Source organism: Doryrhamphus excisus, chromosome 2 (assembly GCF_030265055.1).
Source record: "Doryrhamphus excisus isolate RoL2022-K1 chromosome 2, RoL_Dexc_1.0, whole genome shotgun sequence".
NCBI classification, from domain to species: domain Eukaryota; kingdom Metazoa; phylum Chordata; class Actinopteri; order Syngnathiformes; family Syngnathidae; genus Doryrhamphus; species Doryrhamphus excisus.
This window is the reverse complement of record NC_080467.1, coordinates 6,090,789-6,104,032: the sequence shown is the minus strand read 5'-3', so window position 1 is coordinate 6,104,032 and position 13,244 is coordinate 6,090,789. Positions and strand designations below refer to the sequence as shown.

Here is a 13,244-nt window from a genome sequence, read left to right as displayed (position 1 = left end):
TTATAGAACATATTCATCAGCTGTTTGATGTTTCATATGGAGGAGGAACACGAAAGGAAGAACACTGCCCTCTGGCGGCCACGCTGCTCCAGTGCACGAGCCGCTTTGTAGGCCGCGGGCGGGGCTTATCCGAGCTGACTAATTGGGGCGGGAAGTGGCCTGTCAATCAAAGGACCTTCACTGTGTCACGTATTTGTTGTCTCTTTATTAGGAACATTTTTCCTGAATAAAATATATTTTCAGGATTACTAACATTTACGACACATCTACATCGTCATTTTACACGGCAAACAGCGTCAATTTCTTCTTCTCCAGCCAGGTAGGCAGTGACGGTGACACACTGTAACATGCAACACTTTTATTTGGGTTTTTAACTAAAAGCTCTGAGCGACAATGAGATCATTCCTAACAATAAAACATCTACAAATGAACACAGTCGCCCCTTTTCCACTGCAGGAACTTTCCTATTTATGCTGGTGTACACCACCCCACCCAGTTCCCACCAAAACAAAGACTACCCGTGTAAAAAGGTTCCCCCTAACAGTTTCGATGTTTCTACTCAGCCGCCATTTTTTGTGTTTGGTTTACCAGGAAGAGTCCCTGGGAAAGGGGCTTTAGTGTGTGTGTGTTTGTGTGTGTGTGTGTGTGTACTGCTTTGGCTTACAAGTAAAAAAAAACTTTCATGTTAGCTTATTGTAAGAGAAGAATCTTGATGATGTGTTTATTTACAGAGTGTGTGTGTGTGTGCGTGCTAGCAGCTCTCTGCCAGTGGGCGGGGCCTTCAGGTGGCCTCCTCCCCGCCTTCCCCCACGTTGTTGGACTTGCCCGCAGTCTTGACCTTAGCCAGAAGATCCATCAACGTCTCCTTGACGCCTTTCTCCAGAAGCCAGCCTTCGCTCTCGCACTCGGGGTTGTCCGGGTCTGCCATGGTCTCCAGAGCCGTGCTAAGGTACTTCAAGCCCGCCATGTCCAACGACTGCAACACACACACACACACACACACACACGGAAAGTTGAGTTTGGTTTCCATCATCACACTTCCTGCAGCCTTCCTAAACCAGGGACAACCAAAGTGAGGCACATTCTAAAAATAGAATTTAACAAGAACACTTCAATAAACAACAGCAAAAATGAAAAAAAATATATAAATATAAATATATAAAATACCATCCTGCACCTAAACAAGGCGCACAAGACAATTAGGCACTGACAGGAACTGTCTTATTATCAGCCCTAACTTTAAAAACCAAGGAAAGGTATTTGACCAATCGGAGCCTATCTGACAGCAGGGGGCGGAGCTTGAGCTCAAGTCAAACAGATGTGAGCCGATTGAGTTCAGGATGCGACTCTTAAATCCGCCTCTGTCATCATGGCTTGTTGTTTTGACCCACATTGGCGCCAAACGCAGCAAGGCTGATCTTCCCAGAATGCAACTCGGTGCGGGAAGTCGGATTAACCCTTCTAGAATAGTCTCTGATCCTCAGTGAGCTTCCTTAGAAGCTTCTGTTTTCATCGGCTTCTACGTTTTCCCTGTCCGCACCCAGGAAACCTTTCTAAATCACAATGATGACTTCCTTTTTTGTGCCGAGTTGTAAAGAAGTGCTCAGAAAAATGAATCATTTTGTTAATAACTACATTACAATTTATGAAAATGCAAAAATGAAAATCAATTTTGGCCATTATTTCACAGGAAAAATAATGAAGGCGTTTCTTTTACTCTGATGTCACGTGGGGGTCAAAGTTGGGTGCACGCCATCACGTCGCTCACGCTAGTGGCTTCCATTCGTGATGTTCGATGCCGATCCGATACCGACACTTTGTGTGATATGCCATATGTAGTGTGCTTCTTCGCATCATAGCATAAAGAAGACAATACATTTGCTTCATTTATCCATCAGGTCAATGATTTGACTATTATTATTATGATTATAATTATTCAAAATTATTTATTACATTAAATGATGATTTATTTTAAACCCTGAAGGGGTGATTTACAATATACAAGAGAAAAAAAAAATGGCTGCACGGCGGTCGAGTGGTTAATACGCAGACCTCACAGGGTTCAATTCCACCCTCGGCCATCTCTGTGTGGAATTTGCATGTTCTCCCCGTGCATGCGTGGGTTTTTCCGGGTATTTCCGTGTTTCCTCCCACATTCCAAAAACATGCTAGGTTAATTATCGACTCCAAATTGTCCATAGGTATGAATGTGAGTGTGAATGGTTGTTTGTCTATATGTGCCCTGTGATTGGCTGGCCACCAGTCCAGGGTGTGCACCCCGCCTCTCGCCCGAAGACAGCTGGGATAGGCTCCAGCACCCCCGCGACCCTCGTGAGGAAAAAGCGGTAGAAAATGAATGAATGAAAATCATATCAAATAGTATATAATATATAATAATGACAATAGTCATTTAAACAAAGCAAGTCAATTACTACAATTAGTGAATCATTAAGTATTCAAGAATGAAGACATTATCGCAAATGACTGAAGCATCTAAAGTATCAATATTTTCATTTGAGGATCAATTTTAAAACACAAAGAGCCGGTATCAGAAGTATGGATATTTCCGTATCACTAACCCAAGACTATCCGCTATCACACATGAATAAATGACAACAGCATGAGACGACTGTATGACGCATGTATGCTTGGTGCTGATTGGCCGAGGCCTCCTACCTCCAGGACGATGGTGGTGATGATGAGCACGCCGATGGAAGTCATCAGGCCGCTGAAGTAGGAGAAGAGGGACTCGCGGCAGCCCCTCGTCCAGATGTTGAGCTCCTCGGTGCGGTGGTCGTAGTCGTAGTGGGCGGAGTTATTGGTCAGGTGATGCTGTATGCAGGGCCGAGGGGACCCGGGATTACAGCAGCTGAACGGGACGCTGTCCATGAGGAACTTCCCTTCCACGTTGCTGAGGACACGACTGCCAGGTGAGAAGAAAACCAGGACGTCAAATCGAGTTCAAATCTGACCGCACGCCATCTTTTTATGACTGACGAGACAATTCTGCATCATCATAATATCATATGTTCACATGAGACACGGCAATGAGATTCCAACAGAGAGCTGAAATGAGATTGAAACATGACATGAGACTCCAACAGGGCGCGGAAATGAGATTGAGACGACATGAGACTCCAAGTGAGAGCTGAAATGAGATTGAGACAACATGAGACTTCAAGTGAGAGTTGAAATTAGATTGAGACTTGTTATGAGATTCCAAATGAGAGCTGAATCAGATTGAAACGACATGAGACTCCAACAGAGAGCGGAAATGAGATTGAGACTTGACATGAGATTCCAAATGAGAGCTGAATGAGACTGAGACGACATGAGACTCCAACAGAGAGCGGAAATGAGATTGAGACTTGACATGAGATACCAAGCGAGAGCTGAATGAGATTGCCATGACATGAGACTTCGAGTGAGAGTTGAAATGAGATTGAGACTTGATATGAGATTCCAAGTGAAAGCTGAATGAGATTGAGACGACATGAGAATCCAAGTGAAAGCTGAAATCAGGTTGATATGACATGAGATTTCAAGTGAAAGTTGAATGAGATTGAGACAGCACGAGAGTTCAAGTGAAAGCTGAAATGAGACTGAGAAGTGACATGAGATTCCAAGTGACAGTTGAATGACATTGAGACATTGAGACTTCAAATGAGAGTTGAAATGAGATTGCGACTTGTTATGAGATACCAAGTGAGAGCTGAATGAGATTGCAATGACATGAGACTTCAAGTGAGAGCTGAAATGAGATTGAGACTTGACATGAGAGCTGAATGAGATATTGAATGAGATTTGACCTGAGGCTCAAATTGAGAGCTGAATGAGATATTGAATGAGATTTGACATGAAACTCAAATTGAGAGCTGAATGAGATATTGAATGAGATTTGACATGAGGCTAGAATTGAGAGTTGAATACGATATTGAATGAGATTTGACATGAGGCTCGAATTGAGAGCTAAATGAGATATCGAATTAGATTTGACATGAGGCTCAAATTGAGAGCTGAATGAGATATTGAATGAGATTTGATATGAGGCTGGAATTGAGAGCCGAATGAGATTGAGACCACAACTGGAGCTTATTGGCATAGACTTGAGAACAGGCTCGAAGTGAGAGTTGAGACAGCGAATTGACATGAGACAACATGAGCCTTAACTTGAGACTTGAGGCGGGCTTTGGAATGAGACTGAAATACCATGAGGTGCAAGATGAGAGCCGAGGAGCGTGAGGGTGAGTTCAGACGTCACTGACCTTGTCATGTCAGGAAAGATCACATCGTGCGAGATTAGAGACTTAGGAGAACTTTCACCCTCCTAATTCCTTCCTCATCCTCTGCTGACCTCATTCTCATTAGCTCTCTCGTGTATCCTCGCGTGCTCAGAGCTCAAGCAAGATGAGAAATAGTCATGAGCTCATTTGCATCATGCGCCACGGTAACGTAGCATGACAACACATCACATTTGTGTCCCCTCTAGATCCTCAAAGTCTACCAGGATGGAGATTTCTCTACTCTAGCGTGTCAAAAATCTATGAGGATGCTGAGACTCACTCTTTGATCTCATCGTTGCTCATGTCCAGGTAGCGGTTGCTGATCCACTGGACCTCAAACCAGTCCCTGAAGTTGTTGTTCCCGCAGCAGCGGAACTCAATCTGCGTCAAGTCCAGAGTTCTTTTCATGAAGCAGCGCCCCGGCGTGTCGGTGTCCTTGTAGAAGCGGATGCTGTTCTTCAGACCTTCGGACAGCGTCAGGTAGACGGCGAACTGCATGAGGAAGCAGAGCAGCGCCACCAGAAGCAGCAGGACGTTGAAGCCGCAGCAGAGCAGCAGAAAGTTTTTGAGCATGGGCTTCCACTTGGAGAACTTGAGCGGGTCTAGGGAGTCGTGGCACACTTTGCCTCCGAAGGCGTTGAGGCCGCAGGCCAGCAGCCCCACCAGGATGAGAAGGTTGGGCACCAGGTGGCTCTCGCTCTCGTCCATCAACTCGCTTCTCTTGCGCAGCTCCACCTTGAAGAAGATGCCGAGGCTGAAGATGAGGATGCCCACGATGACCGAGAACCAGTAGAGCATCCATAGACCCTGGGCCAGCTTCACCCGCTTCTGCAGGTTGAACTTCACCGGCATAAACGGCATCTTCACGGCAGCACGATCCAAACGCGGGAACACAGAAGGCTTCCTCGAGAACCTCGGCGACGTCACAAGAGCTTCACAATGGGATCCGGGTGGAAGCGGCTAAAGCAACTCCAGCTTTTAGATCCATGGCGCCACACTGCATGTCAGGACAGTCCATGCCGGCCGGGGCCTCGCTGGGCTCCCATGGCATCCGCAGCTCCCAAACTTTCCCCAAAGCCTTCCGACTCCTTCCAGGGCGCTGGATGCGATTCCAATGGGAGCCCAAACTTGTCATGGCAAGCTGATAAGCCTGATCCAGTTAACACAGATCAGCTGATCACCGCTAATCAGACTTAGCTCTAATTGGCTTCGTGGAGGGGAGGGGGCGGTGGGAGAGGCACAAGGGGGGGGTCCTTTCATGCCCTGGCATGACATCCGAATAAGGAAATAGCATATATGTCATGTATGACACGTACCTATACCAGTGGCGTGCAGTCAGGAGAGGCTGCCATGATGAAACATGAATATGAATATGAATGGCAGTCATTGTTCACCGTTACTTCCTACAGCCGACCTTCACAGCAGCGTCTTTCTTTCAAGCACATGATTCATCATCATTCATCATCAATCATTCATTCATTTCATGATTTTTCATCATCTGACAATAGAACACAGAGCAATGTCATACGCTAATGCGCACATTAAAGATATTTACATATTTTCATGCTTAGCAGATGGAACACCTGAACTCACCAGGAGGCCATTCGACTTCTACTGCAGCATGTCAGACGCTTTCCTGGACAAGGACAGGAAGGCTGGACCGCATATCCGGATAGAAGGTAAAAGTTCATAAAATCATAATACATAATACATAATACATAATACATAATACGTAAATGGGACTCGGAAGTATTTCAATTTGATGACATCTTTTTCAACCAAAGTGAATTACTTTCTTCTTTTTCTTGTCATCCTCTTGATGCAAAACCCGGATTAATATTAGAACCCCCCACCCCCCAAGTTTGGACTCCATGTCCCAGCCATGGAAGCCCGTTTCCCAACCCTAAGTCTAAATGATGATATCAAAAGTCTAAATGATGATATCAAAAGTCTAAATGATGATATCAAATGTCTACATGATGATATCAAATGTCTAAATGATGATATCAAAAGTCTAAATGATGATATCAAAAGTCTAAATTATATCAAAAGTCTAAATGATGATATCAAATGTCTAAATGATGATATCAAGAGTCTAAATGATGATATCAAACGTCTGAATGATATCAAAAGTAAATGATGTTATCCAAAGTCTAAATGATGATATCAAGAGTCTAAATGATGATATCAAAAGTATAAATGATGATATTAAATGTCTAAATGATGATATCAAAAGTCTAAATGATGATATCAAATGTCTAAATGATGATATCAAATGTCTAAATGATGATATCAAAAGTATAAATGATGATATCAAATGTCTAAATGATGATATCAAAAGTCTAAATGATGATATCAAATGTCTAAATGATGATATCAAAAGTCTAAATGATATCAAAAGTCTAAATGATGATATCAAATGTCTAAATGATGATATCAAAAGCATAAATGATGATATCAAATGTCTAAATGACTATATCAAACGTCTAAATCATGATATCAAGAGTCTAAATGATATTAAAAGTCTAAATGATGATATCAAATGTCAAAATGATGATATCAAAATGATAATATCAAAAGTCTAAATCATGACATCAAGACTCTAAATGATGATGTCAAAAGTCTAAATGATGATATCAAGAGTCTAAATGATTATATCAAAAGTCTAAATGATGATATACAAACCGTGGATATGGCGAGTGCCATGTGATGAATCTCATAATTTCGATTTTTGATATTATCATTAATCTCATAATTATGGCTTTCTCACTTTTAATCTCAGAATGATGGCTTTCCTATCATGATTATGACTTTTTGATCTCATATTTATTGGGATTTTTTCCAAAAACATGCTAGGTTAATTGGCGACTCCAAATTGTCCATAGGTATGAATGTGAGTATGAATGTTTTGCCACTCCCATCCGCAGGGTGGCAGTGGTGCACTCTAGCTTCTCTTAGTGCGCGGCAGCCAGCAAGCGATGAAAGAAAAAGTAAAAAGTTTCATTACAACAACTTTCTTCGTGTATTTGTTTATGTTGTTGCCTTTACGTTGACAAATGTGCATTGCTTGGACGGGGTTATTCTTGCGATAATGTAATAGTGTTTAATAGCCATATTCCTGCATTCGGTCAAACTTTACACACTTCCGCTATTTTTTTACCCTTTTCTTCAACTTTTGGATGGTTAGGACATCGAAAAGACGCCATCCGCCATCTCGACACAACAAGGAAAACAGTACATTTGAGTTTCAAACCTATTTTTTCATGAACCGGAGGTGAGGAAGACTGTATTTGAACTTTGACGTGATGCTTTGATGCTTTATTCGCTCATTCTTTGACGTTTGGCAAGCTTGGATCATCTTAGCTCTTTCCGCTGAGACGTGAACCAAGTCAGCATTATAGAGCATATTTTGTAAAACTTAATATGCTAACCTCTTCATATAATAACCTTTCATACATACCAATCTGCAATCCGACATCTTCATCAAGGAAAACAACACATCTGGTGTACTTAGAAATCTGATTTCCTAAGTACAAATCTGAGGTGAGGAAGATTGACGATGTTTTTATTAGTTCATTTGTTGACGTTTGCTAAGCTAGCATGGCTCATCTTCGCTGTTTCGGGTGAGATGCGAACAAAGTTAGCTTCATGATTGAAGGCGTTTGTAACACTAAACAACTTCTCATACATACAATCTTAGATTTTTTTGCTGTTTTTTTGCAAATACAGCACTTGTAACGTGTCATTGTGTTTATGTTCATAGCCATTATTATTTGTTACAGATGTATTATTATCGCTATGTCAACGCGGAGGTCAACTGCTGCTACAAGTACATCATGTTCACTTACAACATCGTCTTTTGGGTGAGTTTGTACTTTTTAACAGACACCTTTTGTTGGGTTTAGGAGGCAGGAACTTAGACAAATGATAGCGAAGTACCACACATCTTCAGCCGAGGTAATAAGTTCGATATGGTGACATTTTGAGCCGACTGCCTGGGATAAAAAGCAAAATTAAATACGAATTACACCAACGACGTCACAACAGTCCTTATTACTCATCTTATATTACAATATTTGCAGGACGAATAAGAACCCGGGAGACTTCCATCACGTATATTTTAACAAAAAAGAAAGTATTAAAAAAAGGCGCCACCGAGTGGTCATTATGGGGTACAGCATGTCTCGTGCACACCCAGAACGGTATATAAATACAAAGGAAAAGGTTGTCACAAAGAAATATCACCACCTAGTGGTCATTATTTGGTACAGCATGTATCGAGCACACGCCTAACTTTGCTAAATGGGACCTATGATGCTTTTCCACTTCCTTTTCGTGTAATAAAGTGCTTCCCAAATAGTGGGGTGAGGGAACTGTCATGGGGAGAGGCTGTCATTTCAATGTACACCTACCAACATGTACAAATTTATAAGTTGTATAAATATAAATAGTACTCAAGATGCAATTTGACTCTTGAATGTTCTTCTAAGCTGTCCATCCTTTTCAGTACAGTCTGTACAGTTTTTCTGTCCCTTAGGGGGGGCATGACAGAAAACAATTAGTTAGTACTGGTGCTAACTTGCGTATCACCCAGCCTTAGTATATATACAGTGGTGGTTAAAAGTGTTTGTCCCCTTCCTGGTTTGGTATTTTTTTGCATTCTTGTCACACTTAAATGTTTCATGTAAATGTTTTAAATATTAACGCAACAGAACACAAAATGCAGTTTTTAATTACTACTAATAATAATAATAGATTTTATTTTCTATAGTGCTCAGACACTTTAAAGAAAATGGAGTTGAATAAAAACAAGTAAACAGAGTAAAAGATATGTTAAAATACAACATTCATTCGTTTATATACAGTTAAAACATGAGTAAAAGTGGGGCGGGGCACAGCAGTGGGGCAAAGAGTTCCAGAGGGTGGGGGTAGCGATGGAGAAGGCTCTGTCACCCCAGGTTCGGAGCTTGGTCTTACAGGGGAGTGCCAGGAGGTTGGAGTCTGAGAAGCGAAGGGGACGTGGGGGATTGTGTGGATGGAGCTGGTCTGTGAGATATGGGGGGGGGTCAGATTGTGGAAAAATGAAAAAAATTAAATGAATGAAAAAAAATCCAAACTTACATGGCTTTGTGTGAAAATTTATATTAAAGCACAACTGAGATTAATCGAGATCTATCGGTCTGGAAAAGGTTCCAAAGCAAGCTTAACCAAGCAAGATGGCGGCGTTTTGAAGATCTGGCTTCTCTGTGACACTACAGCGAACCATGACACCCTCTTTCCAAAGACTGGACTGCACCGTGTTTGTTTACCGAGTAGACGTGTGACGCCGTAAACGCTTCCTGTTCTTTACATGACATGTGTAGCGTGGATTTACCTGACCAATAAAGCCTTCGGCCATCTTCCTGGTGAACTGAACTAAACTATGTGTGTTGCAGCTCGCTGGATTGCTCCTCATCGCAGCCGGGATTTGGGCATGGAGTGAGAAGGTGAAGCAGTCGTCATTCGTATCCCGTTCACAGACGTTACATGAAGTTTGTGTTTCAATAGGGAGTGCTTCAGAATCTGAGTCAATTGACCCAGCGTAGCGGTTTTGACCCGGTCTGGTTGGTGCTGCTGGTGGGCGGAGTTTCTTTCACTCTGGGCTTTGCGGGCTGCGTGGGCGCTCTGAGGGAAAACATCTGCCTGCTGAAGTTTGTGCGTATGAAAACACTCGTCCACTGTGTCGCCAGCCCTGCTTGTGTCACATTTGTGTTTCTGCATCAGTTTTCCGGCTTGATTTGCTTTATCATCTTCCTGGAGCTGGGGGTCGCCGTGCTGGCGGTGCTTTTCCAGAGTCAACTCCGGAACTGGCTCAGCGACTTCTTGCTGGCAAACATCAAAGCTTACGAAACGGACGACGACCTGAAGAACCTGATCGATTCGCTGCAGCAGACGGTAAAACGTGGGCAGCACGTTGTTGAAGCTTGTCTCCGGGAAAACATGGCCGTGCTCTATTTGTGTGACAGAGATCCTGCTGTGGCGCTGAAGGACCCAAAGACTGGGATCAGAACCCTTACTACGGCTGTGACAAACCTTCTCTCAAATGTGGCGTGCCATTTTCCTGCTGCGTCGTCGACCCCGCGGTGAGTTGATCTCAAATGCCCGAGCTTTACTCGTCATACCAGATACTAAGTGATGAATCGGAAACGGGACCGCGTGGCCAAACGAGGGACGCATTTTGTGTGTTGAAACATGCTAATACTGCGGAGGCTGTCATTTCATTAAAATATTTAATCGCAATTAATTACATTTTGTTCATAGTTAACTCCTAATTAGATTTGTTTAATCTATAGAAAGCAGGGATGTAAATATCTGCTGTAAATGACTTAACTATAACTAAAGAGATCAAATCATTTTCATTCATTAATTTGCTACCGCTTATCCTCACGAGGGTCGCGGCCATGCTGGAGCCTATCCCAGCTGACTTGGGGCGAGAGGCTGGGTACACCCTGGACTGGTCGCCAGCCAATCACAGGGCACATATAGACAAACAACCATTCACACTCACATTCATACCTATGGACAATTTGGAGTGGCCAATTAACCTAGCATGTTTTTTGGAATGGGGGGGTAACCGGAGTAACCGGAGAAAACCTACGCATGCACGGGGAGAACATGCAAACTCCACACAGAGATGTCCGAGGGTGGAATCGAACCCAGGTCTCCTAGCTGTGAGGTCTGCGTGCTATCCACTTTATACTGAAATGTTCACTTCCCTCATCATTCATTCATTCATTCATTTTCTACCGCTTTTTCCTCACGAGGGTCGCGGGGGGTGCTGGAGCCTATCCCAGCTGTCTTCGGGCGAGAGGCGGGGTACACCCTGGACTGGTGGCCAGCCAATCACAGGGCACATATAGACAAACAACCATTCACACTCACATTCATACCTGTGGCCAATTAACCTAACATGTTTTTGGAATGTGGGAGGAAACCGGAGTACGCAGAGAAAACCCACGCATGCACGGGGAGAACATGCAAACTCCACACAGAGATGTCCGAGGGTGGAATCGAACCCAGGTCTCCTAGCTGTGAGGTCTGCGCGCTAACCACTTTATACTGAAATGTTCACTTCCCTCATCATTTCTTGTAAAATGACTGTACATTTTTGCAGTTTTTTTTATTATAGTTTTCAAATATTATTTATGTTTGATATTCTTTGTAAGTGTTGTTAGAATATTTGGACTTTATTCCCTTAATAATGTAACTTTTTCCAAAAATGACCGCTTTTTGTTGAACTTTATTTTTTATTTTAATTTTTTTTCATATTACAGATATGAAGAAAAAAGTAAATATTTCAAATACTAAAATGTTGGTGTTCCTCCAAATATTACAGCTTTATTCTCCCCATTTTCCCGCCACACAATTCGACTTTATTCTTGTAAAACCACCGCTGATTTTTCCATTTTATTATATTTGATGTAAGCTTAAATTTGGCCTGCACTAATTCACTGCATTGTGTGTGTGTGTGTGTGTGTGTGTGTGTGTGTACACGCTCTAGGACTCTGTGCTGAACACCCAATGTGGATACGGTGTGAGAAAGCTACTCGAGGTGATGCCACTTCCTGTTTCCCGTTGCCTGTTGCCAACGGACCAGCAGCTAACTTAAGTGTTGTTTTGAAAGAGCGAGTGGGCGGAGCACATTTACATGAAAGGTTGCATGGCGGCGCTGGAGGACTGGTTACCTGGAAACCTCTACACGCTGGCGGGGGCCTTCCTCGTCATCTCTCTGCTGCAGGTGCAAACACCACATTGTTGACATCCTTTGCCACTGTCGAGTTACCGCGTGTCTCCCATCAGATCGTGGGGATCTACCTGGCCAAGTCGCTCATCTCCGACATCCAGAAGGTTAGACTGACCTACTGAGCCTGGCGGGGAGTGTCGGAATCAGCAGTGCTTCTTGGGAATCACGCCGGGATTCTCTGCCTTGATGCGGTTGCTATGGTGATGGAGAACATGGCGTCCACCTTGATGGGGTTGCCTTAGCTCTGTCGCATCTCCTTAATCGCTAACGTTTGAAGCCTTTTTGATCTATTTTGTAATATTCATTTTTTTCACCAAAATGGTGACGTCACAGAGTGACCTGTCACTCAGCTTTTAAATAAAGATGGCCAGGAAGTGGAGGTGGGTCATGTGACCCATTTTTTTTTTACACTGGATTCCTTAAGTTCCACATCCTGGTCATCAAACGTCCAGTAAATGTGACAGTATTAAACATATGCAGAAGTCTTTTTTTATATTCTTGTGTATTAAAGGTTTTTTGGAACAACGTTACCCACAATCCCTTGTTTCCATATGAATGGTAACACACGGCCTAAAACAGAACCATTTACCTTCAGTATGCTGGAGTTTAAGCTACATAGAATAAAAGGATGGATGGATCCATCTTCTCGGGGTGGGGGTATGCTAGAGTCTAAGCTAGACTAAAAGTCTAAGACGAGACTAGAAGCTAAAATCTATCCATCTATCTTCTATAAGGGTGGGAGTATGCTGGAGTTTAAGCTGTAGGCTAAAAGGATGGATGGATGGATCCATCTTCTCAGGGTGGGGGTATGCTGGAGTCTAAGCTAGACTAAAAGTCTAAAAGACTAGACTAAAAGCTAAAATCTATCTATCCATCCATCCATCCATTTTCTAAGGGTGGGGGTATGCTGGAGTCTAAGCTAGACTAAAAGTCTAAAAGACTAGACTAAAAGCTAAAATCTATCCATCCATCCATCCATCCATTTTCTAAGGGTGGGGGTATGCTGGAGTCTAAGCTAGATACCAACTTCCTTAAAATATGATTCAAATGGCCAGAAGTGAACATAAATACTATATTCTCATATGTATTTTTCCCCTAATTATGACCCCCCCCCACAAGTATTACGTGTTATGAATGTACCTGTTACTACATGCATTGTCATCAAACCTACAGTTACA

General features: G+C 42.9%; 2 protein-coding genes across 6 annotated transcripts; one reads left to right on the top strand and one right to left on the bottom strand.

Moving 5' to 3' along the window:
* Positions 1–185: 185 nt before the first annotated feature.
* Positions 186–5,405, bottom strand: prph2b (peripherin 2b (retinal degeneration, slow)). The gene is made up of 3 exons (XM_058064760.1): positions 4,564–5,405; positions 2,677–2,923; positions 186–976 (listed from the first exon to the last, which is right to left on the bottom strand). The coding sequence occupies exons 1-3, from the start codon at positions 5,142–5,144 to the stop codon at positions 782–784; spliced, it is 1,023 nt and encodes a 340-aa protein (XP_057920743.1). The 5' UTR covers positions 5,145–5,405; the 3' UTR covers positions 186–781.
* A 428-nt stretch (positions 5,406–5,833) lies between these two features.
* Positions 5,834–12,613, top strand: tspan14 (tetraspanin 14). Of its 5 annotated transcripts, XM_058058876.1 has the most exons (10): positions 7,263–7,557; positions 7,772–7,826; positions 8,066–8,146; positions 9,719–9,769; positions 9,831–9,977; positions 10,047–10,217; positions 10,289–10,405; positions 11,824–11,874; positions 11,947–12,060; positions 12,123–12,613. In XM_058058876.1, the coding sequence occupies exons 3-10, from the start codon at positions 8,066–8,068 to the stop codon at positions 12,186–12,188; spliced, it is 798 nt and encodes a 265-aa protein (XP_057914859.1). In that variant the 5' UTR covers positions 7,263–7,557; positions 7,772–7,826; the 3' UTR covers positions 12,189–12,613. The 5 variants fall into 5 exon arrangements, with proteins under 5 accessions (XP_057914878.1, XP_057914859.1, XP_057914846.1 ...); XM_058058895.1 differs by lacking the exons at positions 7,263–7,557; positions 7,772–7,826 and adding an exon at positions 5,834–5,962; XM_058058863.1 differs by lacking the exon at positions 7,772–7,826.
* Positions 12,614–13,244: the final 631 nt, after the last annotated feature.